Raw genomic sequence first — 26,149 nt, 5'->3', positions numbered from 1 at the left:
CATGTGGGGTTAACGCGGTAACCCGCACCGGCAGAGAGCACGAGCAGCCCCGCAGCACAGGCGATCTCCCGCAGAGTCCTGTTCTTCATATCCGGGACAAATCTTCCGAAATCCATCGCTTTCTTCAAATCGCTTTAAGTAGGGTTGAGAGATGAAGTTGATCCGTCACAAAGCAGAAACTCAGTGTTGTGTTTTGGTTCAAAATAATCCCATGGACCGCATTTTTCAACATGGAGACATTATAAACACAAACAATTTTAAGAAAAACAACAAACACGCAGATGATGCACAAGATTTAATGTACAGGTTCTCAAACTGAGGGTCGTGACCCCACATGGGATTCACCTGAGATGTGGATTGGGGTCTCTGCATGGAAACTTTATTTATGGAATATTTCATAATAATTAAAAAAAATTAAATTAAATTATAAAAATTTTAAAAATTATTATTATTATTATTAGTAGTAGTAGTAGTAGTAGTAGTAGTATTGTTGTTGTTGTTGTTCTTTTCATCGTTGTTTTTTGTTTTTATTATTGTTGTTAATAAGAATTATTATTATAATAAACTTTTATTACCCATCATTCAATCTGGAGCTCCTCTTAAGCAGAATTTTTTAGCCCATTTTACACCAGAATGCAGTCCAGCCTGCTGTTATGTGTGCTGCCAGTGTCCAATGTAAAGTCCACTTTGATTAAAATAAAATAAGCGCATTATTAGTTTTATCTTCTAATTGAAAAACTACAAACTACAATATTCATGCTTCGTTATTCAATATTCATTCATATTTTGCAGTGTATGCACATAATATAAACAGCATGCAGGTGATATTTCAGTCTGTAGCTTACTGCAGCTAGTGGCGGAGTCAGGAATGTTTTTACAGGACTGGCCAGTCAGGGGCCAGCAGTCACTCTGGGGTGGTACAGAAAATGTCATTTTACAAATAAATGTGTTCAACCTTAAAATTCTAGGCTTTTTTTTAGGTGCACATAGTACAAGCATCAACAATTAATTGTACTTGTTTGTTAATAAAGTGATAGTTCACACAAAAACGAAAAATGTTCCAAGCCCGTTCCTCCGTGAAATCCAAAAAGAGATGCAAGGCAGAATGTTAACCTCAGTCACAATGTTGATTTGAGACTAACATTCTGCCTAGCATATCTTTTTGTGTTTCATGAAAGAAAGTCATTATGCTCAAAATCTTCTGGTTGACTGATGGTGCTGTTAGAGAAAATAACTACATAGGATCCGAAATCTTTCATATGATTTCTGGGTTCAGAATAAGTGTAATATCTCCCAAAGCTGCAAAAGCATCATTTTAAAAGGACCACAAAAGCCTGTCAACTCCGTACTGAATTCAAATTTGTTCATATTGTTGTTGTAAAAAACCACCGACAAATCACACTATCTTCATTTTTCAACTTTCACCAGCTGGATTCTGCAATTATTGTGCTTTAAAGCAAAGATATTCACAAACTCATCTAGGTTCAAGGACTTTTCTCACCAAGACTCTACACTCAAGACACCAAGATTGCTCAGCCTATCATCATCCATGGTTGAATGCAGGTAAGTCTTAACCAGCTTGAGAGTGGAGAAGCTGCATGTACATGCAGCTGTACTCACAGGTATGTGCTGGCCCAAATTTAGCCTATTACCCAAAGACACTTAAAATTCAACATAGAAGCAAATACTCACATCTGTGAACCCAGTTGGAGATAGAAAAAAAGACACCAGCTGTGAGTGAGAAGAAGCAAGGATCCAGATTTTATTTCCACCTCACGAGATCCACACCAATGAGAATTCTCAGAAGTGATCTGACACCTGGAGCTCAAGCTCCAGTATTTACACTGTATTTACACAGTAGATAACCAATATATTTTAGAAAGACTATGATATCAATACCAATAGGGTTAAAAAAGAGCTCATCTACATTACCATGATGTTTAAAAAGGGGCTTATCAAATTTACCATTATGTTTTGAAAGAGGACTTTCTGACTACCATTAGGATTGAAAGTGGGAGAGAGAGAAAACAATTATAGAGAGACCTTAGTCTCATGTTGTTATCTCATAATGTTATGTGTGTGCGTTGGGTGTGTTATGTCTACACGCCTGCCCTTGACTGTACGAGAGTGTGTGTGTTTCTCAGCCTGCCCTCCTCAGCTCTTATATTTCTCTGTGACTAATAAACCAGTGTGTTACTCTTAAAGATCTTAAAGTGTGAATCCAACCAGTCCCATGAATTTTCAATAAAATTACATATTACTCATACTAGGTCTCCCTCCTGTTTATTTCATGTAATTTTTATCCACAACATATGGCAACAGCAATCTTGCACAATCTAAAAAGCTCATGGAATACTTCTTTAAAAGCCTCAATAAGCACAGTGAGTTTTACCACACTAGTGTTCTTCTGTATGCCAGCTTGCACTTTCCTCTCCAGAATTCATTTCATTTGGTGAATTTCATGTCTCAGATCTCTAGTGTTGCATTCATAAATAGAGTTAAAGGGAAACAGTGCTTCTTCTTGGCAAAAAAAAAGGGCACTTTTGGGATTTAACACTTGGATTCCCATCTGAATCATCTGTTTAGCTCACTCAGCATATAATCGAGACCAGGGTAGACTATACCGGTGTGAAAGGTGTCCTTTGTAATCTCAGATAATACATATGCCCTAAAACGCACAATCCAAGTTGGAGAAACGTTATGTTTTGTGGCAGTAAAGAGATTAATCTATCACTAAGAAATATTAATTATTTTTAAGACAAAAAGGCCTGAAAATGCAGTTGCAACTCGGGTGGCCAATGGGGCCAGGCTTCAGTCCATGGCCACCACTTGCCACCCCTAGCTCTGAGTCGTTCCTTGGTGGATTTGCTAGTGTGCTTAGGATCATTATCCTGGTGAAAGGTCCACTTTGGTTCAACTTCAACTTTTGGACAGATGGCCTCACATTATCTTCAAGCACTCTTTGATATGATGCAGAATATATAGTTGAATCAGTGAATGCAAACTGTCCAGTCCCTGAGAGAGTGAAGTAACCCCAAACCATAACACAGTTCTTCTCCTGATAATCTGTCTTTGGTCTGCACCAAACATGTCTGTTGTTGCCAAACAACTCTATCTTTGATTCATCTGTCCAGAGCACATTATTCCAAAAGGCCTGGACTTTGCCTATATGCTCATCGGCAAACTGTAGTCTTGCAAATGCTTTTTCCTGGCATGCCTCCCATGCATGTCAAATTTGTGCAATCTCTTTCTGATTATGGGCTGAATTTGCTGGGACGGCCAGTCCTGGACAAACTGGCAGTCATTTGAAATCTGTGCCATTTGTAAATGATTTTCCTTACAGTGAAATGATGTATTTCAAATCATTTGGAGATCTTCTTAAATCCCTTGCCAGACTTATAGGCATCCACAACCTTTTTTCTGAAGGCCTAACAGAACTCTTTTTTGTCTTGGCATGATGACACCACACACTTCAATAACAAAGGGAACACTAGACACTAGATATAAGACGGGTGTAAATAAAACTGGTTCCACCTGCACTCCCTAAGCAGGTTCTGATCACTGGCATCCAATCTTGAACACCTGATTCAAATTTTATGTATATGAAGGTGTGATAAATGTAGGGGTGTACTTACTTTTTCCATGTGACTGATCTGTTTTTTGTTCATTTAAATTGTGAAAATTGCTACAAAGTATAAATTGTATGTGTCATTTGATAGAGTGTATCAGCTTTATTAATAGGCATGGTTTCAATGAAAATGTTTGCTTGTCCCAATATGTCAAAAAAGCCAGTCATTTCCATGGGGTGTACTTATTTTTTCACATGACTGTACACTATATGGCCTATATAGTATGTGGATCCCTGACCATTACATCCATATATGGGTCTTCCCCAAACTGTTGGCACAAAGTTGGAAGCTGTCAATTGTATAGAATGCCTTTATATGCTCTAGCATTATGATTTCCCTTCCCATATATACATTCTCTTTTTTCTCACTTCTTAATTGTTGCTCTGGGGGTTTTCAGCTGTTGTTCTGTTAGTTACTGTATATGGTTCTGAATGATGACCCCACCCAACCTTGTCAAACATGTCAGTTTACATGGTAACGTATGTTTAGGGGTACAAAATGTCATCATCAGCCAACATTTATTGTATCTTGATGAATAACCCCACGAGAAAATGGCTTTTTATTTTATCACTGAATACCAAATGGATATACAGTGGTACAGTAACTGCTTTGTTTTATCTGCATTATCCAATCCTTGGTAGTTGGTAAATTTATAAAATTATAGTTTTCTATTTAAAAAGTATTTTTTATGAATATCATGGCTATCAGTGAAATTTGAAAGACTGATTTTGTTTATAAAAAAAATAACAAGGATTTGTTTATTTATTTATTTATTTATTTATTACATTTTTTCTGCTTTTTTCTTTCTTTCTATTATTTATTTTTTTATTTTGCAATTTGAAACATTATTTTAAATTGAACTTTCCTCTTGTATTACAATTTAAAATTTTTTGTTAGATCTATTATTCATACGTGAATACGCACAAAGAGATGCACAATCACATCAAGACTGCCATTTGTCATAATCTCTCTCGGGGCCACTATGTTACTATGTCTATTATAAATATCGGTTCATAACTGTCGTATTCTTCAGGGCTGGGCTCACATCTTAATGAACCCCTTTCATCTCAATCCTCCAGCACATTATCCATGTACATAATTTGTAAAATGTCGTCTATTCTCTTTGTACTTTAGAAACGTCTTGTCTGTGAGAGAGTCTTGGTAATTTGTAGTGACTGATCCTCTTCTGTCAGTATTATCACTGTGCTCATGGTTTGTATAAGATTATGGCAGGCACTAATGATAGCACAGCTGAGGTTTTCTTTATACATCAACAAATATTTCAGGTTGCACTGACTGAGGGACCGATTTCAAAACTTATTGTTGCAACAGTAATGTCACTGTTCTTTACTTATTTGAATGCTATCATGGTCTACACTCTTTGGAGTCAGCCTGTTTTAAAAGAGACTCCACGCTACATTCTCTTTACCAACATGCTGCTCAATGACTCGATTCAGCTCTTTGTTACCTCCATGCTGTACATCTTCAGTTTGTTAGTCTTCAAATTAGTCACAGTTGCTTGCGCTTTTCTGATTTTTCTTTCAACTGCAACATTCACAAATGCACCTTTAAACCTGGCTGTGATGTCACTAGAGCGTTATGTGGCCATATGTTTTCCTCTAAGACATGCTGAAATAGCCACTCAGAAAAGAACTCATATTGCCGTTGCACTCATTTGGTTTACTGGTTCCATAAACTTCATAATTGACTTGCTTTATGGACTGGCGATGGATTCTAACTTTTTAACCTCACAAATATTTTGCACAAGAGAAAGGCTTTTCAAGAAACCATGGCAACTAGATGCTTATCAGGGCTTTAACATATTCTACTTTGTGTCAGTGACTATGATCATCCTTTTCACTTATATCAGCATTTGGCTCACAGCCAGGTCCATCTCCTCCAATAAATATTCTGCTGCAAAAGCCCACAAGACTGTGCTGCTGCACCTCTTTCAGCTGGGACTGTGCCTTACTTCTTTTCTTTACAGCATCATGGAGCGAGCTGCAGCAATGGCAGGCAGCAGCAGCCTCTTCTTGGACCTGCGTTATCTAAACTATATATTTGTGCTGATTTTGCCACGTTGCTTAAGCCCACTCATCTATGGACTGAGAGATGATGCTGTACGGCCTTTATTCATGTGCTATTTCCGCTGTGCCACAGGCAAACGCAAGTCTACTGTCAATGTACGCTGAATTAAAGCCATTTGTTCAAGTATACCATTATACCATGTACCAATGGCATATCATATGCTTAAGTGTACAATATAGATGTTGTATTTATTGTTAAAGAAACCTATTCAGAGAAAACATAGTAGCAGTGGGTGTACATCGTAACTCAAAGATGGGGTTCTGCTTTGTCAAACACAGCTAATCCTATTCAGCAATGTGCTTTATGTAAAGCTGAACACTGAGTGTCTGCATGACACTCAGTGTTCAGACACTCAGTCTTTTGACTAAAACAAAGGCTTGTGTGCCCACTCAGACATTTAGTCAGAAACTGCCAACTAAGGTGTGACATTTATTTAGCTTTAATAATAAGCTTTTAATACAAATTGTTGTCTAATATTTTCTGCTGAACTGATAAAAGCAAGCTTCATGAACCTGTTCCTAATAAATATTGACCATCTCAGGGGCCAATGTATGTATAGTTTAGTGTATGTACGTTATGTATCTTTTCTCTCATGAGAATTTGTCAAATTTGTGCTAATTTAGAATAAAAATCTTACAAATGGTATATGGATTCAAGATTATTTTTCAAAAACAAAATCAGATTAAGAGATTAATTAATTTGGCATTAGGTATGACTGATTCATTTGGGCTGTGTTAAATAAGTCTTTTACTGATAATCCTCCTCACTGCAGTGGAGTGGTTGAGAATCTAAAGCTTTCAGAGTGAGATTTGCATTTGTTGGTTGGAAAAGATGGTTGTGTATTCATTTTTTCAAATGGATCGATTTCTTCTAATAAAAGAAAATATTTCCAAATAGGAGAAAGGCAGGGAAAATACAAAGGAAACTACAAGGGTTATGGTTAAGGTTAGTGTGTGTGTTATGTGTGTGTGTGTGTGTGTGAACAGTTTGAAAGAAAGAAAAGATATTGTACTGGAAATCACCGAATCCCACCCCATGTATACGAGCCAAAGAAGGTTACTGAGCTTTAAAGATTTTTTCATTATGTAAAGAAACCAGCATTTAAAATTCTGAAAATGAATGAATGTTTGGTAATTATGATCATGCTGGTAAAAAATAAATAAATTAAAAAAAAAAAAATCAGTCCATGAAAGTGGAGAAAAAAAAATGAATACATAATATTTGTATGACAGTTTTTTTTTAGATGAACATTTTTGTCCTTTATGGACCTGAGTGGTAGTTTTTTTTTTTTAATCTAACACTGCATAAAAAATATGAATGCATCAAAATGAATGTTGTTGTTAATCCTTGACATATCAAAGACTGTAATAATCAAAGAAAAAAAAATTCTGCTTAGGATTTAGTATATGGACAATAATTACTACTTTTCTTTTTTTCCATAAAAAAAGCAACATCATCTGTGGCATTATGTAAACAAACCAGCATTTAAAGGTTTACAATTCTGAAAATGAATGAATGTTTGGTAATTATGATTAGAACTGATACTGGTAAAAAAAAAAAAAAAGTTACAAATCGACATCAGTGAAAGTGGAAAAAATATTCATTTATACTATGTTTTGACAGTTTTTGGACATGGAGATTTTTGTCCTCTATGGACCCATGTGTAACTTTCTTTTTAAATTGACACACAAGGGTTAAAACAAATGGAGCATACTTACTGTGTTTATATTTGAAATCAATCAAATATCATGTTAGGTTTGTATAGTTAATCATGGGTTACACTACAACAAATCCCAAGTTGTAATACAATGACTTACTCTTAACATATCAGTTAAACAGACGGCTTCTGGACTAGCTCTAAAATAGACAATAAATCAGACACTAACCAGTACTTAACACATTAAGTAATATCAATCACTTGGTAAGGTTCTGTGTAAATGTTTTCATAGGGCAACCCAAACTAAAAATTCCCACCACGTTTCAGTATTACTCATTTTCTTAATACTCATTTGATTATGTTGATAAATGCCAATTACCCATAAATTACCCAGCCTGTTCTGGCACAGATGATTTACATTTAGAAATAATTTTGAATTTATTTACAAATAAATGTATACATGCCCAGTTTGATAAATCTGGCACAATGTAAGTTTGCTGTTGTGTACAACATCCTACAACCTTTTGTGTATATGAGCTGTGTGCATAAATGAGACAAAAATCCTGATACGTACATTACAGAAAAGACAATGTACAAATTGTTCAAACATCCTTTTTTATGTATCCATCTTGAAAATTGACAATGAATAACACACAGAACACATGACGCAATCATTCTAATTTTAACAACAAACAAACAAGGCATTAGATGAAATGCAAATGAAGAAAATACTTATAGAAGAAAATAAGAATAAATAAACTCTGCCAGTTTCAATTATCTTGACGTAAGATCTACACACTCTACAGTTATGATCATAACAATAGCAACCATACCTAATTTCATAAAAATTAACCAAAAATATTTAAGAATGAAGTGCTAAGAAGGATCTGCAGCAGAGATGATGTTGGTGGTAGTACTGTAATTTCCGATGATGAGCGACAGAGATGAGGAGGATGTTTTCATCACTTTCATTGCATCAAGCTGATGGATGAAGGCTAGCAGAGACTGTACATCGTCTACGCCACAAACACAGAGAAAAGCAAAAACAATCCCACTTCAGTAAACAGATCACTATACACACAGAATTTATTTACCACTCCAAAGCCATAATCACTTACCAGGGGAAGTCTTCCTTGAATTCGGTGAACTTATGTCGTACCATGAAGGTGGCTAAAGCATCAGCTACCTGTTAAAAAAGGGATTAAGCCACTGAGAGCAAGTAATCAAATATAAACAAATTAGAGTTAAAAAGTTAAACAAATTAAGTTGAAATTATCCACATTGGGCTTCATTTATAATGTATCATTTATCATGTAGTAAAGTTGTGGGCTGGTGTTTTTGTCAAACCAAAGAAAAATTTCATGCCAGTTTTAGAAACGTTTCAGGAACACTGATTTTCTTCTTACTACCATGAGTATGTCAATAAATGGCAATTACCTATAAATTACCAAGTACATTCTTAGCACAGCTGATCAACATTTAGGGAAAAGCTGAAAATGACAAAATAACAACTAAACTGTATAAGGTGTAGTGTATGCACTACAGTTTTCCAGTAATGCAGCTTAGCCACTGAAGCGTGTTCGCTACCATAGACACACAAACGATTCATCCTGATATAGGGCGGCATTACTTTTTTCATAATCTAATGGCGTGTCTTGTCTTCTTCTTGTTGCAAATGAAAAAGAAGCTTAAAAACTTGTATAAGAAATCTGGCCCAGGTAACTCAGTCTAATTACAAGGTTTTGTAGATAACCCATCAAGGTCTACATTACATTACTGCGTCTCCTTATATACAAATTTACATAAACTCAGTATTCGCTGAATACCACATTTCTTTTGTAAATGCACCAGCAAATGATTTATGAAAAAATTTGTTTGTATATATAAGGTTCAATGATTTAAGAGTATGTGTGTACATTAAACAGTTTGTGCTTAGTGCAGAAAAGAATATGGAGGAATTTCAATACCCTATTGACAACTTAGAAACAGAAGAATTATGTAAATAGGTATAGAAGCATTTATATATTATATATTATATATTTATATATATATATATATATATATATATATACACACACACACACACACACACACACACACATACACACACAGTACTGTGAAAAAGTCTTAGGCACATGCAAAGAAATACTGTAGAGCAAGATGGCTTCAAAAATAATGAAATTTCTCCACTATATATATAAAAAAAACTATAAAAAAGAGCAGTAAACAGTTATAAATGAAACAAAGGCAATATTTGGCATGATGACCATTTCCTTTAAAAAAGAAAAAAAAAGTAGTTTCAGGTAGAATTAGTGCAGTTTTATAAGGATGTGAGCTGTAAGTTTTATTGAGCATCTTGCAGAACCAGACATGGTTCTTCTGGAGACTTTGACTGTCGCACTCGCTTCTTATTTTTACAGCAAAACCCAGCAGCCATTATTGTGTTTTTTTGTCTGAAAAGTGTCTCTTATGTAATATGCTGCTTCTTTAATGACATACAAACATTTTTCTGTAACATTTAATTCTGTGCTAGAGAACTAATGTTTGGAAATCTAAAAAGTTTTGTACTGACTCATTTTATGTAGAAGTTCTAAAATAAATATCTATATCAAAGTTTGTACTAAGGGTGCTTAAGACTTTTGCACAGTACTGTATGTGCAACACACAGAGACCACAAGAATAAAAGAAACATACTTTTTCAGGCGCATCCTCATGAACAGCATGGCCACACTGTGGCAGAACCTGCATCTGAAACTTTCCTGCAAACAAAACAAAAAATAAAATTAAAAAAAAAAAATAATAATAACAATAATATTAATAATAATAATAATAATAATAATAATAATAATAATAATATTAATAATAATAATAATAATATGAGGCACACTGACAGAAATGTACAGACCTAATAGAAACATTTTAAACGGCAGCTACTATACTGTGTTTTTTCCTTACTTACCCTGCATCTGTCCTATGGTAAGGTCTTTATCCAGTCGGTCAATGCCTAGAGAAAACACACACACATACACAGGGCAATTTTAAAAAAGTGCATTTATTTCTCCACTCAAACCTCCATTCACATTTGCACATTTGAAGTGTTAGCCAGTTATTTATTTCCTGTAGAAGTTCCTGTAAAATCAAAGCTGTGGTTCTGGTTTCAGCGACAGGCAACACGATGATCAAACTGAATTATATGCAAAGTAAGACGTGTCATAAGACATTAAAGCAGCAAAATCAACAAAATGTCTTCTTGGGTTTTTTTATTTTTATTTTTTATAAATAGCTAGTCACTCAGGTCATTATGAGGAATGCTGTATAGTCAGAAATGTATGGTCCATTTTTTTAAATAATACAGTTTAAAAGTAAGAATAACAGAAATAACATTATTATTTATATTTTAAACCTAAGTGACAGTGCTGTCTGTCAAGTATACAGTAACCGTTTTAACTAGTTTTTCTTACTTCTCATTAATGCCTACATAAGTCTGGAGTGAGATAAGTGGCTTTTGGTCTGCTCACCAGCCAGCAGCAGTAGCTTTGGCACAGGGCATGTGAGGAAGAGAGAGGACAGGCCGCTGAACCAGCCCTCCCAGTACTTCTCCGTCTTAGACAGCTCAATGCGCCAGGTGTACAGACTCTCTTTTTTCACCTAAGGACCAAACCAACAGTGATTCTCATGATGGCACACAGAACCCTTTCCACTGACATGCAGGTGCTGGAAACCTGTAAATCTTTACAATAATTTGCTTAGGATTCCAACAATTGCAAGAGCTGTGTTATATGGGAGGTGAACAGCATACACTCTGGTGCCACCCAGAGTCAAAGCCTGCAGCTGCCACATATTCTGTTTCAAGTGCCAATGAAAAGCAGGACATATATTCATGGTTGTGATGTTCATTTTACTCATTTAAATCCCTCAAGTTGTTGCCATGGCAACAAAATCATGCTGCCTTCCAAGCCCATGTTGTCCCAAGTCCTTCGTTCCAGACTGGCTCTGTTTCGAAGACTGTATTATATGAAAAAGCACAGAAATGTTCTAGATAAGGCACTGGCACCAGCCACTTTTAACTGGAAAAGAACTAACAAAACATTCTGATTTAAACATAGAACTCTATTGTAAGTATCCAAGAAATGTGCAAAGGTTTCAGAACCCTGATCAAAAACTACTGAAAAGGCACCACTAATACAGATCATATGTACATATCATTTATAAGCAATTGTTTTTGGAAGCACTGGCTTGCTGCACTGATTCCAGACTTGTTTGGTAACTGTAATTTTAAAGGATAGTTAAGGATTGGTTCCTGATTTATATGAACTATTTAAAGAAGTAGCGGAATGTATACATAATAGTGATCGAAACAAGATCTCTAATATGGGAACATAAACTGGCATCCAAAAAAAATTTAATAATCCACCAAACAGTGACTGTAAATCTCTGAAAGTATCATGTACTATTACTTAGGAAAAATCAAGAAGTGGCTTAGTTTCTATTATGGGTTGCACAGAATCGTTGAGTAATATGATGTGAGGATGTGGAGTAGTCGGGGTGGTGGATAAAACCAGTAGCAAGGCAGACAGAAAAACAAAAAGCTGGGTAAATGTAATACATTGTAAGTCTGAAAATGTCATACTTAGATGAAGCCAACTCTACAGTAAACTACATAAGTCTCTGCTGAGTAACGTTGTCCTTCAAGACAAATTAAAATTTAAATAAAAACCTTGCACTGTGACACTGTACCAGTGTAAAAGAGCACATTCGTTATTGCAGATGGCATATCACTACACATTCCCACTCTGTTAGTTTAGAACTTGTCAGCGGTCATAAACTAGACAATCCAGGCTCGTTTTTGAACGCCACTTCATCTGAACATGCTTGTTCACGTCATTATCAGCTGGGAAAAGCCTCTGATAGCATCCTAAATCTAGACATAGCATTCTCCAAGGCTGGTCAGTGACTTATAACGAGGGCTCTGCTGTGGGACACAAGCTCCATGTTTATATTATATATAAGCATTAATGCATTATTTTTTTAATTAAACTACACTCCTAAATTAATAAATTAATAATAATATCACTGCATCACTGTAGTGCTTCTGTGCTACACAAGCTAGTGCATGGTGTATAGTGTAAGGGTATAGTATGTCATTTGGGAGACAACTTTGGTATGTACTCTGCTATGCGTGTTTTCGGAAAAGAAGTAACACAATGAGTAAACATGCCCAGTGCGTACTGGTTGCAGCTCATATACACAGATTTATTATCTCACATTTGCTGCACTGATTTAAAAAAAAAAAAAAAATTTAAACAGTATAGCCTAAAAAGTACTGATTCATTTTTAGCAATTTAATAAAAGCACATTCTTTGTTGCTGTTTATCAGCATATAACTGCACTAATAAAACAACCTATAGTGATGTCCTGAAACATCACCTATTACCTCTTGGTCGTCTTCTTTCTTCCTTTTGTGGTTGGACCGTTCATCTTCCTCCTCTTCCTCCTCTTCCTCAATGATCCCTTCACTGATGCTCTTAGAAATGCCAGGACTGCTCAAAGGCGCATCACATCTAAAAATAAATAAATAAATAAATAAATCAATCAATTTTACACAGCACATATATATTTCAGTAGCTCTAACAATATGGAACATACATGTAGGAAGCACTTACTTTTTTACTTGTCCAACCATAGACACTCGTGCAGACTCGATATTCCTGATCTGTCCACTCTTCACACTTACAGTAATATACAGAAAAAATAGTGAGGAAATCCAAATTACCAGGACATACATTTGAATTTATTCAAATTACAAAAGAGCCATTTTCAATATTTTCCACACGCTTGCCATTAAAGTTGGGTAGTCAGATATTTAACATATGCAGCATTACTTTATGCCGAGGATGGCCCCACATGGACAGCCTAGAGATACATGAGACACAGTTATAGAAGGGAATAATTTCATTGCACTATCCGGTGTCACCCAAATGAGGATGGGTTCCTTTTTAAGTCTGGTTCCTCTCAAGGTTTTGTCATATTCTCTCAGGGAGTTTTTCCTTGCCACTGTTGCCTTTGATTTGCTCAGCAGGGATAAATTTATATATCTAACATTTTTAACCAGAATTTATATATTTGTGTAAAGCTGCTTGTTAAAAGCACTGTACAAATAAAACTGAGTTGAACTGAATATATGACAGCAGCCAATCAGCACAAGCTCAGAGACAGAAACAACTGAAATTTAATAAGCGCTTGTATATCAAACATGAATGCACTTGTTCTAAAAGATTATCATTTCTATAGGAACAGCTAATTCACAGGTACATACAACACTGTGAAAAAGTTTTTGATTTCTGATTTCTTCTGTTTTTGTGTCTCTCATACTAAATTGTTTCAGAAATTAAAACAAAATCTAAGATAAAACAAAGGCAACCTGAGTAATTGCAAAATTCAGTTTTTAAAGAAAAATGTATTTGCCCCCATCGTTACTAATTCCCCCAAATCTATGAAACTGCATTCATAATGGGGTTCAACCTGGACTAGACACAACCAGGCCTGATTACTGCAAACCCTGTTCAATGAAATCAACATTTAAATAGAACTTTTTCAACAGCATGAAGTTGGTTAAAAGATCTTACCCAGTAACACACTATGCCAAAATTGAAAGAAATTTCAGGAATGATGAGGAAGAAGGTGATTGAAATACACCAGTCTGGAAAGGGTTACAAAGCTATTTCAAAGGCTCTGGGACTCCAAAGAACCACAGTGAGAGAAATTATCTCCAAATGGAGAAACTCGTAACAGTAGTGAACCTTCCCAGAAGTGGCTGACCTTCCTAAATTCCGCAAAGAGCACAGCAACTACTCATCCAGGAAGTCACAAAAGAGCCAAGGACAACATCAAAGGAACTACAGGCCTCTCTTGCATCAATAAATGTCACCGATCATTACTCCACTATCAGAAAGACACTGGGCAAAAATGACATCCGTGGAAGGGTGGCGAGGCGAAAACCACTGCTAACCCAGAACATTAAGGCTCGTCTAAATTTTGCCAAACCACACCCTGATGATCCTCAAACCTTTTGGGAGAATGTTCTGTGGATTGAGGAGTCACAAGTGGAACTGTTTGTAAGAGAGGGGTCTGGTGTAAACCAAACACAGAATTCCACAAAAAGAACATCATAGCTATAGTCAAGCATGATGGTGGAAGTGTGATTTTGTGAGGATGCTTTGCTGCTTCAGGCCCTGGGCAACTTACAATAATTGAGGGAAACATGAATTCTGTTCTCTGCCAGAAAATCCTAAAGGAGAATGTCCGGTTTTCAGTCCGTAAATTGAAACTCAAGCCCCACTGGATTCTGCAGTCAGACAACGATCCAAAGCATAGGAGCAAATCTACCTCTGAATGGCTCAGAAAAGCTAAATTAAAGTTTTGGAGGGGCCTAGTCAAAGTCCTGACTTGAAACAATTGAGATGCTGTGGCAGATCCTTAAACAGGCAGTTCATGCTTGAAAACCCTCCAATGTTGCTGAACTAAAGCAGTTCTGCAAAGCAGAGTGGGCCAGAATTACACCACAGGGTGTTTGGTTGCAGTTATATCTGCTAAAGGTGGCACAACCAGATTTTAAGTTTAAGGGGGCAATTTGTTTTACAAATTGGTGATAGGTGTTGGATAACTTTTTTTGCTTCAATAAAAAACTGTATTGTGTGTAAAACTATTTAATATGAGATATACACAAAAACAGAAGAAATCAGCTGTGAAAATACTTTTTCACAGCACTGTTGGCGGATGTGCCACAAAACCTGATTTTTAAATCATGATATTATGAAGTTTTCTGTGTGGAGACATTTATTTAGGGCTTTTGGAAGGAGTCTCCAGTGCCAGTAACTTCAAATGAGAGAAAAAAAAAAGATAAGCTGGTGAAGGAATGATTCTTAATAGCGGTTATAATATAAGTGATAATAGAAAATATCTTGTTTCATGGACATTCCACAACATTAAATGTAACTATATGTGGTATAAAATAATCAGTTTTGGGGTGGGAACAGTCCTGGTCATGTATTATTGCTCATATAATGATATCATGTATTGAGATACTCCTGCCAATAAGTTAAAGTGTGTAATATACCCCTTAATAACAACAACACAGTGCCAATTTTCTCTATCTACACGATGTTTCAGCCAGAAAGATGCCTATATTTTTTTCTAAATGTGAAACCACTATTGTAGCGTACCTCCATTCAATAGCATTCTCCACTGACTTGAAAGTTTTTGGTCGACCCCTTAAAAAATTCTGCATACTGTTTAAGGCATCCATCGCTGTACCTAAAAAGAACAATCAGAACGAATACACAATGAAGGGAGCACATATCACATTTAAGGTATACTCGTACCAGGCGATCTGAACCATGCCTGAGCAAGTTTGACCCCCCCCAAAGTCCAGTTCGTTTGACTAGTGTGATCATTCCGTAATGCTGAACCGTGCCCAGGCCCATTGAAGAGCTGGGCTTGAGCACGGTTCAGTTGGACTCAGGCATGGTACGCATTTAGTGTAAATGCTAACTGTGGCCGAGCACGAAATTCGAAACATGACGTCAGTGATGCGACTGTCAGCTGCCTGTGAAAAATATTCTGTACCGTGCAGCACGATTAAGTGAAAATCGTTGCGCTGCATAAGTGATAAATATATTAGGCAAGTGAGAGGGCTGTGTGTCACCACGCCCCAAACGACTCCAAATAAGCCACAATAATAAACTTTATACTATATAGCGCCTTTAAAAGGAACTCTCAAAGCGCTTCACGTAAAACGCACAATCATGTATAGATACAAATCATAAAAAATAAGCAGACATACCAATAGTCAATTTTTTTTCTTCAAAAGTCAAGTAAAAGCTAACCTTTAAAAAAAGTATGTTTTAAGATAAATAACTTTACGATGATGGACTCCATTACGCTGTGCGAGAGCGTTTTCTTCCTGGCTTCTTCAAAACAAAAAGCCGCATAGTATTAATGCAAGTGTGCTCAGGCCCGGAACGTTAAGTGTAATGTGAGTGCAGGCCAGCAGGGGAGTGGGAAGGGGGGGGACAATCATGCTTGGGCACGATATAAGGCAACCGGGCCTAGTGAGAGTACGCCCTCAAAGCAAACACATCTTAAGGAATGCACTTTTTAGTATATTGTGTAACATAAATACAGCTAACAAAATAATGAGAATGCCAAGACACCATGCTTCAATAACCTGAAATGCAGTACTATGTTTTGAATAATATCTAATAGGAAACTGGATCATTCACTAAAAAACAAAAGAGGAAAGGAAGGGGAAAAAAATCTACCTTCCACTACATCAATCACACACAAGCCCAGCAACGATGGCACGTGATTGGCTGTGGCAGTGTGGACTGCTATTGCTCCACCCATGCTGTGACCGATCATCATTATTGGGGGTGGGTTTTCACCATAGAGAGATTCCACAACTTTCCCAACATCCCTGTATGATGATACAGCTCAAATATTAGTTCACAGGAAAAAAACATGGTCTCATAACACTCTTTTGAAAAAATGGTCCAAGGACTCACTTGGCCATTGTTTCAGCTGACAGGTCTTCTGGGTTTTTCACTTTTGTGTCCCCTACAAGTTATTAAACCAAAACAGTGCGTGCAGAGAGAAATCACTTACTGCATAATGGAAAACTACACAGTTTATAGGCAGTCAGTATAAGAAAAGAAATTAAATGATTTTTTTTTTTTTGTGAAAGGAATTAGTCACCACTCACCATGTGCCCTGAGGTCCATAGCTACAACCCTGCACTTAATCCTGCTACATATCACTCCCTGAAATAGCAAATAACCAACAAACTGAGACTTAACCTTCATTTTGAATTCCAACTAACTGTAATTCTATACAATGAATAAATGGGTCACTGATTTATAAAGTATATCTCGATGACATATGTATAGAAGGTTTAAATTAGACGCTGAGGACACGAACAGTGAAGACGGCCCAGGAGAGAGCAGAGTGGCCTCCTCCATGAAGCAGGAGCAGCACCGGACCCTGAGAACCACTGCTGTAGATTCTGAATGTGTGCACAGGAGTCAGGGAATGGTGAACAGGACAAAGTGGACAACAAAGCATAATGCATCAATGACACATTCCATGTCTGGAAACTATCAAATATAAATGCAACGGTTTCTCCATGCTATGAGTATATCCGATTTAATAAATGAATAGAGCCTTAATATGAATACACAGGGGTGGACAAATAACTAGCCAAGTAAATGTAAAAAAAAAAAAAGTAATGTTCCTTTTTCAGGAGACTGTATTTTACAGATCATTTTCTAAAATCCAAATAAGCTTTACAGATCTTTATCTGTATGAGATCCAGCCATGAGAATGATTTCAATATGTTCTCCTTTTGTCAAAGGCATTCTCATATTATATATATATAAACTAAGTATGAAAAATTTTGGAAGACATTTTGCTAAAAGGTGTTTATTTCCACTATGTATGGAGACGCTTGGGGGACACCCTGTAGAGTGTCATACTTGGGGACTAAAACATTAGCTGGCATACACTGGACTTAATGAATTTATAATCTGTCTACACATGACAGTTACACAAGTGTACTGACAGTTATAGTACACTTGTTCTGAGTTATCGTGGGCATTGTCAGACTGAGCAACATCTACGTAGGTGGAACATGGCAAAAAATATCAACATTTTCATGACACACAACAAGCATCATGATATTTAAAATTAAATTTTAAATGTTTTATTTTCCATCCATCCATCAATGACTCAAGTTGTTATATAAAAGTCTCATTGAACCACATCATATCGCATCCAAACCATAGTGAAGTTAAATAAAGGATATATCTTTGCTGTTGTCATTGTCCACTTCCACATCTTCCATGGTTTCAAAATACTGACTCCACGGCAGGGGTGAGAAGTCATGCCTTCTTCCAGGTCTGGGTGAAAAAATAGGGAAGGAATATAGAATTATAGAAACTCTGAGCAGCTGAGGACATTTATTTCACCTGTACTACATTGCAGAAAAGTGGAATTACGATGGAAGCTTCTTAAAAGCTTATGTGTCCTTTATCAACTGATCTACGCCTACACTGAGGGAAGGAAGGAAGGAAGGAAGTCATTCAAATATTCTCTTAGTTTGAGGGTCAGTGATTCTTATGTCTAAAGGCTGCCCAACATGTCAGAATATTCACAAATACAGTGGTGCTTGAAAGAATTTTCTATATATCTGCATAAATATGACCAAAAACATGAACAGATATTCACACAAGTCCTAAAAGTAGACCATGAGAACCCAGTAAAACAAATGAGACCAAAAATATTATACATGGTCATTTTTAATTTTATTGAGGAAAATGATCCAATGATCTACTTTTAGGACTTGAAAACCTGTGCGAAAATCTGACGATGTTTTAGGTCATTATATATATATGCAGATATAAAGAAAATTCTGGCACCACTGTATATTTGTGAATGCTCTGAATTCAATTAATCTCAATGGGAGCAATATGTAAAGTCAGCGAAAAATGTGGAGGAAGGATTGGCTGTGGGGACATGGGCAGCGAGGATTGTCTGTTCTGCAAAGAGAACTGGAGATACAGTGCAATAAAGCATACCTTTTTAAAAAAAAAAAAAAAAAAAAAAACACTGTGCACCACCAAGGATCATGTTGTGATTGTTTTTAATTTTTCTGCTCCTAACAAATTTTTTTGGTTTGACATGCCACTTAATTTCTTATAGCAGCATTATTATTGTGCTTACATTTTGCCATACAAATAGATCAATTACTTAGACTGTGGCGCCCCGCCACGCCGCATGTCATCCCACCACGCCGCACGTCATCCCACCACAGTGCATAATGAACTGAAAATATTTCTACATTTCTCATAATAACATTAAAGATCTCTGTTTTGCGCCGTTGATTTCGCAAAGCATCTGTCAAGCATTGTGAGTAAGACCCTCACCCTGGTCAGTCAGACCTCTCCGCTCCCCTCCCCCCTGCTGTACATGCACATGCTCACACAAGCACTGGAGCCACCTGGCTGCATTAATGTGGCAAATCCATGCCAAAAATCGGAGCGCATTATTGACGCTCATGCGTGTAGTACATTACAACCACGAGAGGAAAATAGATGAATGTGCGTGGAAAGGGGAAAACTTGCGTACTCGTTTTAAACAACAACAACAACAAAAAAAACAGTATTCACCAAAAAAAAAAAAAAAAAACAATAATTCCCCACACTCAGGAGCTGCTTCTTTTCTCAACTCCTCTTTCTGCTTGTGCGAATACTTTTTATTATTGTCAGCAGTGGGCGGGCCCAACTGACTTGACTGTGACCTTGAATATCATTGGCTAACTAATTTTTCCGGAAATCAGTTCTAATTGACCTGTTACCTGTTCTTCACGAGAGACACGGCTTCATCCACGGACACTCTTCATGGGAGTCATTTATTTTTTATTTGTTGATCATTTTTGACTGATACCCTTGCAACATACAACATTATCTAATATATTAGAATAAACAGAATAAAACAAATAGAGACAGACAATAAACAATAGTAAAACTTAAATAAAATTTTAAAAAAAAACAACGCCTGGGACAAGAGATAGGTTTTCAGCCACTTTTTAAAAATGATAATAGAAGGTGCAAGGCAGATGTCCAGTGGCAACTGATTCCATAAACGAGGGGCAGCGACTGAAAAAGCTCTATCCCCCTTTGTTTTTAAACAGGATCAAGGGACATACAAAAGAAACCTATCAGAAGATTTTAAAAATCTGCTAGATGAATGTGGTTTCATCCCCTTGCAGCAACGTTGGAGTCAGCAGCTTCAAGTCACAACAGTAAAGTCATAACCCTCTGTTACTAAGCCAATGATTTATTATCTGGCGGCTCACAATTCATTATGAAGAGTCTTGGTGCATGAATGATTATCAATATGATGATATCAGCTGGATGGATCGCTATTTATTAACATCCCAAGAATACAAGGCTAGCTAGTAAACTGGTAGAACACTTTCTGTCTATTAACAACTGGTAAAGATACCCTGCATTTACATATATTTTATTACACAATGTAGTATGTTGCAAGGGTATCAATCGAAAACCATCAACAAATGAAAAAAATTAAACGACTCACATGAAGAGTGTCCGTTGAGTGTCTGCGCAGAAGAGCATCAATAACACGCTCTGGATTTTTGCCACGGATTTTCCGCCATAAGCACACCCCTAGACCCCCCCAGACGGTCAGAGTTCCATGCACCTCAGTATCCCATAATCCTGTGGGAAGAGGCATATCTACGGGCAGGCGAGGCAGGTAATTGCCTGTGGCCCCACATACTGAGAGGGCCCCTGAGGGCTGATCACTTAAATAATCAGAAATTTTCATCTTAAAATAATGTACAGCAACATCTCAGCAACCCCTTAAAGGGGGTACTGTGTCTCTTGCTCACGCGAATCAATACTTTACGTTAGTAAGTACATTAGTTAATACCAGGGACGTAACCTGCCCTGGGTATTTGGGGCTGTAGCCCTGAAGATTTTTCCGTTAGCCCTGAATAATTCTCCATTGTGAGCGGTTTATCACTGTGTAACTGAGCGTCAGTAAAAGACATTTTGTAACTTCACTGAACGGAGTGTTGTGTTTTATCTTCAGCGAACGGAGGCGAGGCCAATCAAACAGGGTTTACTGGAAAATGCATGAAAATACTTGTGTCTAATTGGATGACAGCTCTCAATTCTGCCAAACGCTAGATCACACAGTCAGTGTGAGGGGAAAAATAGATATGACAATTTTATGACTATTATGATTATTATTTTCGCCAGTAAAGGGATTGAAACTGAAATACTAACATCCACTGAACACTAACATTCCCTGCTGAGCAGGAAAACAAGGTGTGTAAATGTCTATATGAGTTCCAAGTTACGTGAACATGATATGAGCAGAGCATAAGGAAAGATACAGTACTTTGCATGGCACTGTAGCAGCTAAACCCATACAATGATAGCTTAGCTCTGCCTCCCCTTGACTAGCGACACCAAACTAGCCTAGTCTCATGTTAGACAGCCAAAAAGTTTTTATATTTTATCGGCCCGGTAGGTCTGCAAACAGTGATACCACTTTATGATAAATCCAACCATGTCCAATTTTCAAATTTTTTAAGCAATCAGTCCTCACAAGCAAGAAAAAAAAATGCATGGAAACAGTCTATTTAGAAGCACGTCTTTAAAGGTTTTTTGACAGAGAAGAATCTGGGCTCAGCCCCAGATGATTAACAGTCCATCTCGTGCCCCTGGTTTATATGTTAAGTTAACATTAGTTGAAGATGGACATTTTGTTTCCTCACTGAGGTTTGATTTCATATTTGCAAAACACAGCATGAAGCTGTAAAAAAAAAGAAACACCATGTTCTGTTAGATGTGTTTTGACTACTCTTAAAATGAACATTGTATAATTATATCAGTTGGAGCCTAAGAAATATTTTGTTAAAATGTTTATTTCACAGGGTAAGAAGACACGTTTTTAAGACCCTGTTCAACAATTGTACATATCGCCTCATTCTCCATTCGCTTTTCTACGCTCTTACGATTGTTTTCAATAAAGAAATGAAGTCTTTCGAAACTTGCGTCTACTGCGATTCCTCCATGAACGTAAAGGGTCACAACAATATCTCTGGGTAACATGAAGACATAAGAACATAAATCTTTCAGAAAGGCCCCAGGCAAAATAAATGTCTGGGGCCCTTCTTAAAGATGACATAAACTAGGTTCGCTTCTGCCTGTGGAAAATGCTGTAGATGACAGAACTGGATTCAGGGATCTGCTGCTCATGAATTTCCTCTGACTCTCACTGGCTGTTGTTTATCGCTGATATAACAAACATAACACATCATGACACCTGGAAGACATGTCTATGTACATGATATGTATCACAATATATAGGTTTGCTCCCAGCAAAACTGTCTAATGGTACATTCTTAATGTCTACAAAAAAAAATAACACTAAAAAAAAAAAAAAAAAACAAAAAAAAAAACACTTTACAATTGCAAGGACTCAACACAGTACAAAACATCAAATAATCTGGTTCCAACCAGTTTATAGCCTAATTGTAATTGTGTTGTTTTAAATGTTATAAAAGATAGGTGATATCTCAGAAAATTGTATTGACAATCGATATTGTCGTCATATCGCCCAACTCTAGATATAGCACACAGACTTACTTAGCGTGCAAGACAGACAGACAAACAGACGTTTTATAGGTCCACATTGTGCCAATTGAACTAAAAGTCGTGACATTAATGTTTAAGAGGTGGACAGAAGCCAGCTAACAAGGCTAGCTAATGCGCGCGCGCACACACACGATAAACACGCCAACATTGTTAGCTTAACTAGCTCCGTTAATAAACGTTCATGTTTGTGTATTTACATTTCTTAAACTACTAACTCACCCCATTTTCATTTTTGAGCCCGACTGTAACCCTCCTGCCGTCGGGGGTCTGGAAGCTAACAAATTCAAATGCAACTGTCTCTCCATTTCTGCGATTAACACCTTTCCTTAGCAAAATCCGCTTGTCGTTGCACCATATAAATGTTTTTATTGTTATTTTTACAAACTAGTTTAAAGCTAGTTAACAGCTAGTTTACAAATATGTAGCTATAGAAATCTAACCAAACCCCTCACAAGCAAAAGCCACCACCCACCAGCGGCCTTTCTCAGCGCAGCATTGTAGGAAATAGAGGCGACCAACTGCGGCTTTACTGCACAATCTATATGCGCTGTGGCTGTCTGAGAACTACATTTCCCATAAAACACATCAATTAAGGACTGCAAAGACGTAGAGCCCCCGCAAGAAGATGAGGTAATGCTCGAGTGACATGCTGAGCATCTGATTTTAGACACGATATGGGGACTTTTTTTTTAATCTGCAGGATTTACAACTTTACAACTCGTAAAAACTGGTCAAGCCGAATTAAAAAAAAAAGTTTGCTTAATTATAATTTTCGTTTTAGCATATAAACTTCATTCTTGATATTGACAGAACAGATTCAGACTCTAGTCCTGAAAGACTACAGCACGGAAATGTGTTGTTCGACAACGAGTCGACTCTCTGAACCGGCTCTTTTATATGAACTTTGGACGCCAATTCTGAATACTGATGAGTCGGTTTAAATAAAAATAAATTAAAATGAAATAAATAAATACATAAGTAAATAAATAGGAACAAGACAAATACGAGGGTCAGTCGAATGAAAACGTTCCTTTTTATTTTGCATTGATTATTGTAAATAATTGTCACAGAAGTGTACCTGGTAAAAGGTAGTACTAGACGGCGGTATTGAGAACAATGTACTAGTAATAAATAAATAAATAAATATCTTTATTTCTGCAAATTTAATGTAGCGTTTCTGTACTTTAAATAATTTGACTCACCTTCATTTCATATCGGAATGCTTGCTGTTTCTCTGTTTAATTATCGAGCAGCTGTTTTTACATACATTAGTTATTACAAATGCAATTCAGAATACAATGCATTAAATAATAAAATTAATTATAATTATAATTAAATAATGCAATTCATTGAACCATATAAGCACTGTATAGGCAAAAATCTATGAAAAATTTTGGCCGCCTTTGAAAAAAAAATGTGGTAGTGACCTGTCTAGGAGTCGAAAGAAACGGCTCATAGTGCGATGAACTGATTGATCTGACTCACTGAAAAGAACCGTAATTTCCGTCATGTACTCCATTTTAAAGCGGTAGTTTGCCCCAAATAAAATGTACACAATGCTTCACTTGCCCCAAAGATTCTTTATTTGTGTGCTCTGACTGAAATTTCCAGCTGCCAGTGTGGAAACTGCATGACTAAACTGCTTAAAAGACATAATAATAATAATATTTGTACAGAAATAGTAGATTAAATTTTTTTATATATACAAATAAAATTGGTATAATTGTACATTTCTAACTGGTGCAGAGTTATGCCAAAACGTACTAAGGGAAGAGTGATTCTAGCATGAAGACTGCCACTGTTGTTTTTAGCTCTACAACATATTTTAGAAAATAAGTAAATTAAACCCTGACTGACATGGGGATGTATATACATACGTATGTATGTATGTATGTATAATTGTACTGGGGACTACTCTCTTTATTTTTCTTTTTTTCACACCAAATATTGACTTTGTTTCATTTACTAAGGTATACTGCTCTTTACAGTATTTTATTGTAAATGCAGAAACATTTAATTTCATTATTTTGAAGCCATCTTTGCTCTACAGCATTTCTTTGCACACACACACACACACACACACATTATATATATATATATATATATATATATATATATATATATATATATATATATATATATATATATATATAAATATAAATATAATCTCTCCCAAGTTAAAAGCCATGGCACAACCATGGACACACGCAGTGTCCTCCACTAATATTGGCACCCTTGGTAAATATGAACAAAGAAGACTTTATTGCCTTTATTGTTTAACATTTCTGATCTTTTGTTAAAAAAATTCACAAAAATACTCTGTTCTCATGGATATCAAACAATTGCAAACACAACACAGGTTTTAAAAAAAACTTTGATAAATATAGGTGAGCAGCAATTACTGGCACCCCTATGAATTCATATATGAAAAATATGTTTGAAGTACATTCCCACTGATATTTAAAAAAAAAAAAAAAAAATTAAGTACACCTGGGTGACTAGAACAGGAAATTGTTCAACCATAACTTCCTGTTTCACAGGGATATAAATATGAGGTAACACATAGGCCAAATTACCTCAGTCATTCATAACAATGGGTAAGTTCAAGGAATATAGCTATGATTTGCAGCAAAAGGTGGTTGAGCTTCACAAAATAGGAAGTAGCTATAAGAAAATAGTACAAGCATTGAAAATGCCCATTTCCACCATCAGGGAAATAATTAAGAAGTTCCAGTCAACTAGAAATGTTATGAATCAATTGGAATTGTACGTGTGTCTATATTGTCTCAACACGCTGTGAAGAAGATGGTTCGAGTGGCCAAAATAATCTCCAAGGATCACAGCTAGAGAATTGCAGAAGTTAGTTGCGTCTTGGGGTTAGAAAGCCTCTACTCTCTTCCAAAAACAAACTCAAGCGTCTTCAGTGTGCCAGACACTACTGGAACTTCAAATGGAATTAGGTTCTATGGTCAGATAAAACTAAAATACAGATTTTTGGCAATAATCACCAGAGATGGTTTTGCCACACAGTAAGGTAGCCATATGGAACAGTACCTCATGGCCAAAGTTAAATATGGTGGTGGCTCTTCAATGTTTTGGGGCTGTTATTCTGCCAGAGGACCTGGACATTTTGTTAGGATACATGGCATCATGGACTCAATCAAGTATCAGCAGATATTAAATGAAAACCTGACTGCCACTACCAGAAAATTTAAAATGGGCCGTGGTTGGATCTTCCAGCAGGACAATGATTCAAACACATTAAATTCAACATAAAAATGGTTCACTGACCACAAAATCAAGGTGCGGCCATGGCCATCCCAGTCCCCTGACTTGAAACCCATAGAAAACCTGTGGGGTGAACTAAAGAGGAGAGTCCACTAGCGTGGACCTCGAAATTTGAAGGATCTGGAGAGATTCTGTATGGAGGAATGGTCTCGGATCCCTTGCGTGTATTCTCCAACCTCATCAGGCATTATAGGAAAAGACTCAGAGCTGTTATATTGGCAAAGGGAGGTATCACAAAGTATTGA

The 26,149-nt window shown here is 36.5% G+C and overlaps 2 protein-coding genes across 3 annotated transcripts; one reads left to right on the top strand and one right to left on the bottom strand.

Moving 5' to 3' along the window:
• The first annotated feature begins 3,931 nt into the window (after positions 1-3,931).
• Positions 3,932-5,821, top strand: LOC128622707 (odorant receptor 131-2-like). Its single transcript, XM_053649408.1, has one exon. It carries the CDS (start codon positions 4,856-4,858, stop codon positions 5,819-5,821), a length of 966 nt encoding a protein of 321 aa, XP_053505383.1. The 5' UTR covers positions 3,932-4,855.
• A 2,136-nt stretch (positions 5,822-7,957) lies between these two features.
• On the bottom strand, positions 7,958-23,143 carry ppme1 (protein phosphatase methylesterase 1). Of its 2 annotated transcripts, XM_053649068.1 has the most exons (14): positions 22,836-23,143; positions 18,233-18,326; positions 17,350-17,442; positions 17,135-17,192; positions 16,938-16,989; positions 16,695-16,849; positions 15,597-15,687; positions 13,038-13,103; positions 12,809-12,935; positions 10,893-11,022; positions 10,334-10,378; positions 10,069-10,133; positions 8,493-8,560; positions 7,958-8,390 (listed from the first exon to the last, which is right to left on the bottom strand). In XM_053649068.1, coding segments are annotated over exons 1-14 (1,131 nt in total). In that variant the 5' UTR covers positions 22,922-23,143; the 3' UTR covers positions 7,958-8,389. The 2 variants fall into 2 exon arrangements, with proteins under 2 accessions (XP_053505043.1, XP_053505044.1); XM_053649069.1 differs by lacking the exon at positions 22,836-23,143 and having other exon boundaries at positions 17,350-17,440; positions 18,233-18,294.
• Positions 23,144-26,149: the final 3,006 nt, after the last annotated feature.

The sequence above is a fragment of the Ictalurus furcatus genome, chromosome 18, assembly GCF_023375685.1.
Source record: "Ictalurus furcatus strain D&B chromosome 18, Billie_1.0, whole genome shotgun sequence".
Taxonomy (NCBI): Eukaryota; Metazoa; Chordata; class Actinopteri; order Siluriformes; family Ictaluridae; genus Ictalurus; species Ictalurus furcatus.
Note: the sequence above shows the minus strand (reverse complement) of the source record. Positions and strands in the feature narration are given on the sequence as shown.

Coding starts and splice junctions, on each gene's coding strand:
- LOC128622707 (XM_053649408.1), top strand. CDS start 4,856: ATGGCAGGCACTAATGATAGCACAGCTGAGGTTTTCTTTATACATCAA.
- ppme1 (XM_053649068.1), bottom strand. CDS start 22,921: ATGGAGAGACAGTTGCATTTGAATTTGTTAGCTTCCAGACCCCCGACG. Junction 15,688..16,694: donor TGTGATTGATGTAGTGGAAG/GTAGATTTTTTT, acceptor TGTTCTTTTTAG/GTACAGCGATGGATGCCTTA. Junction 10,379..10,892: donor AAAGCTACTGCTGCTGGCTG/GTGAGCAGACCA, acceptor TGTTTTCTCTAG/GCATTGACCGACTGGATAAA.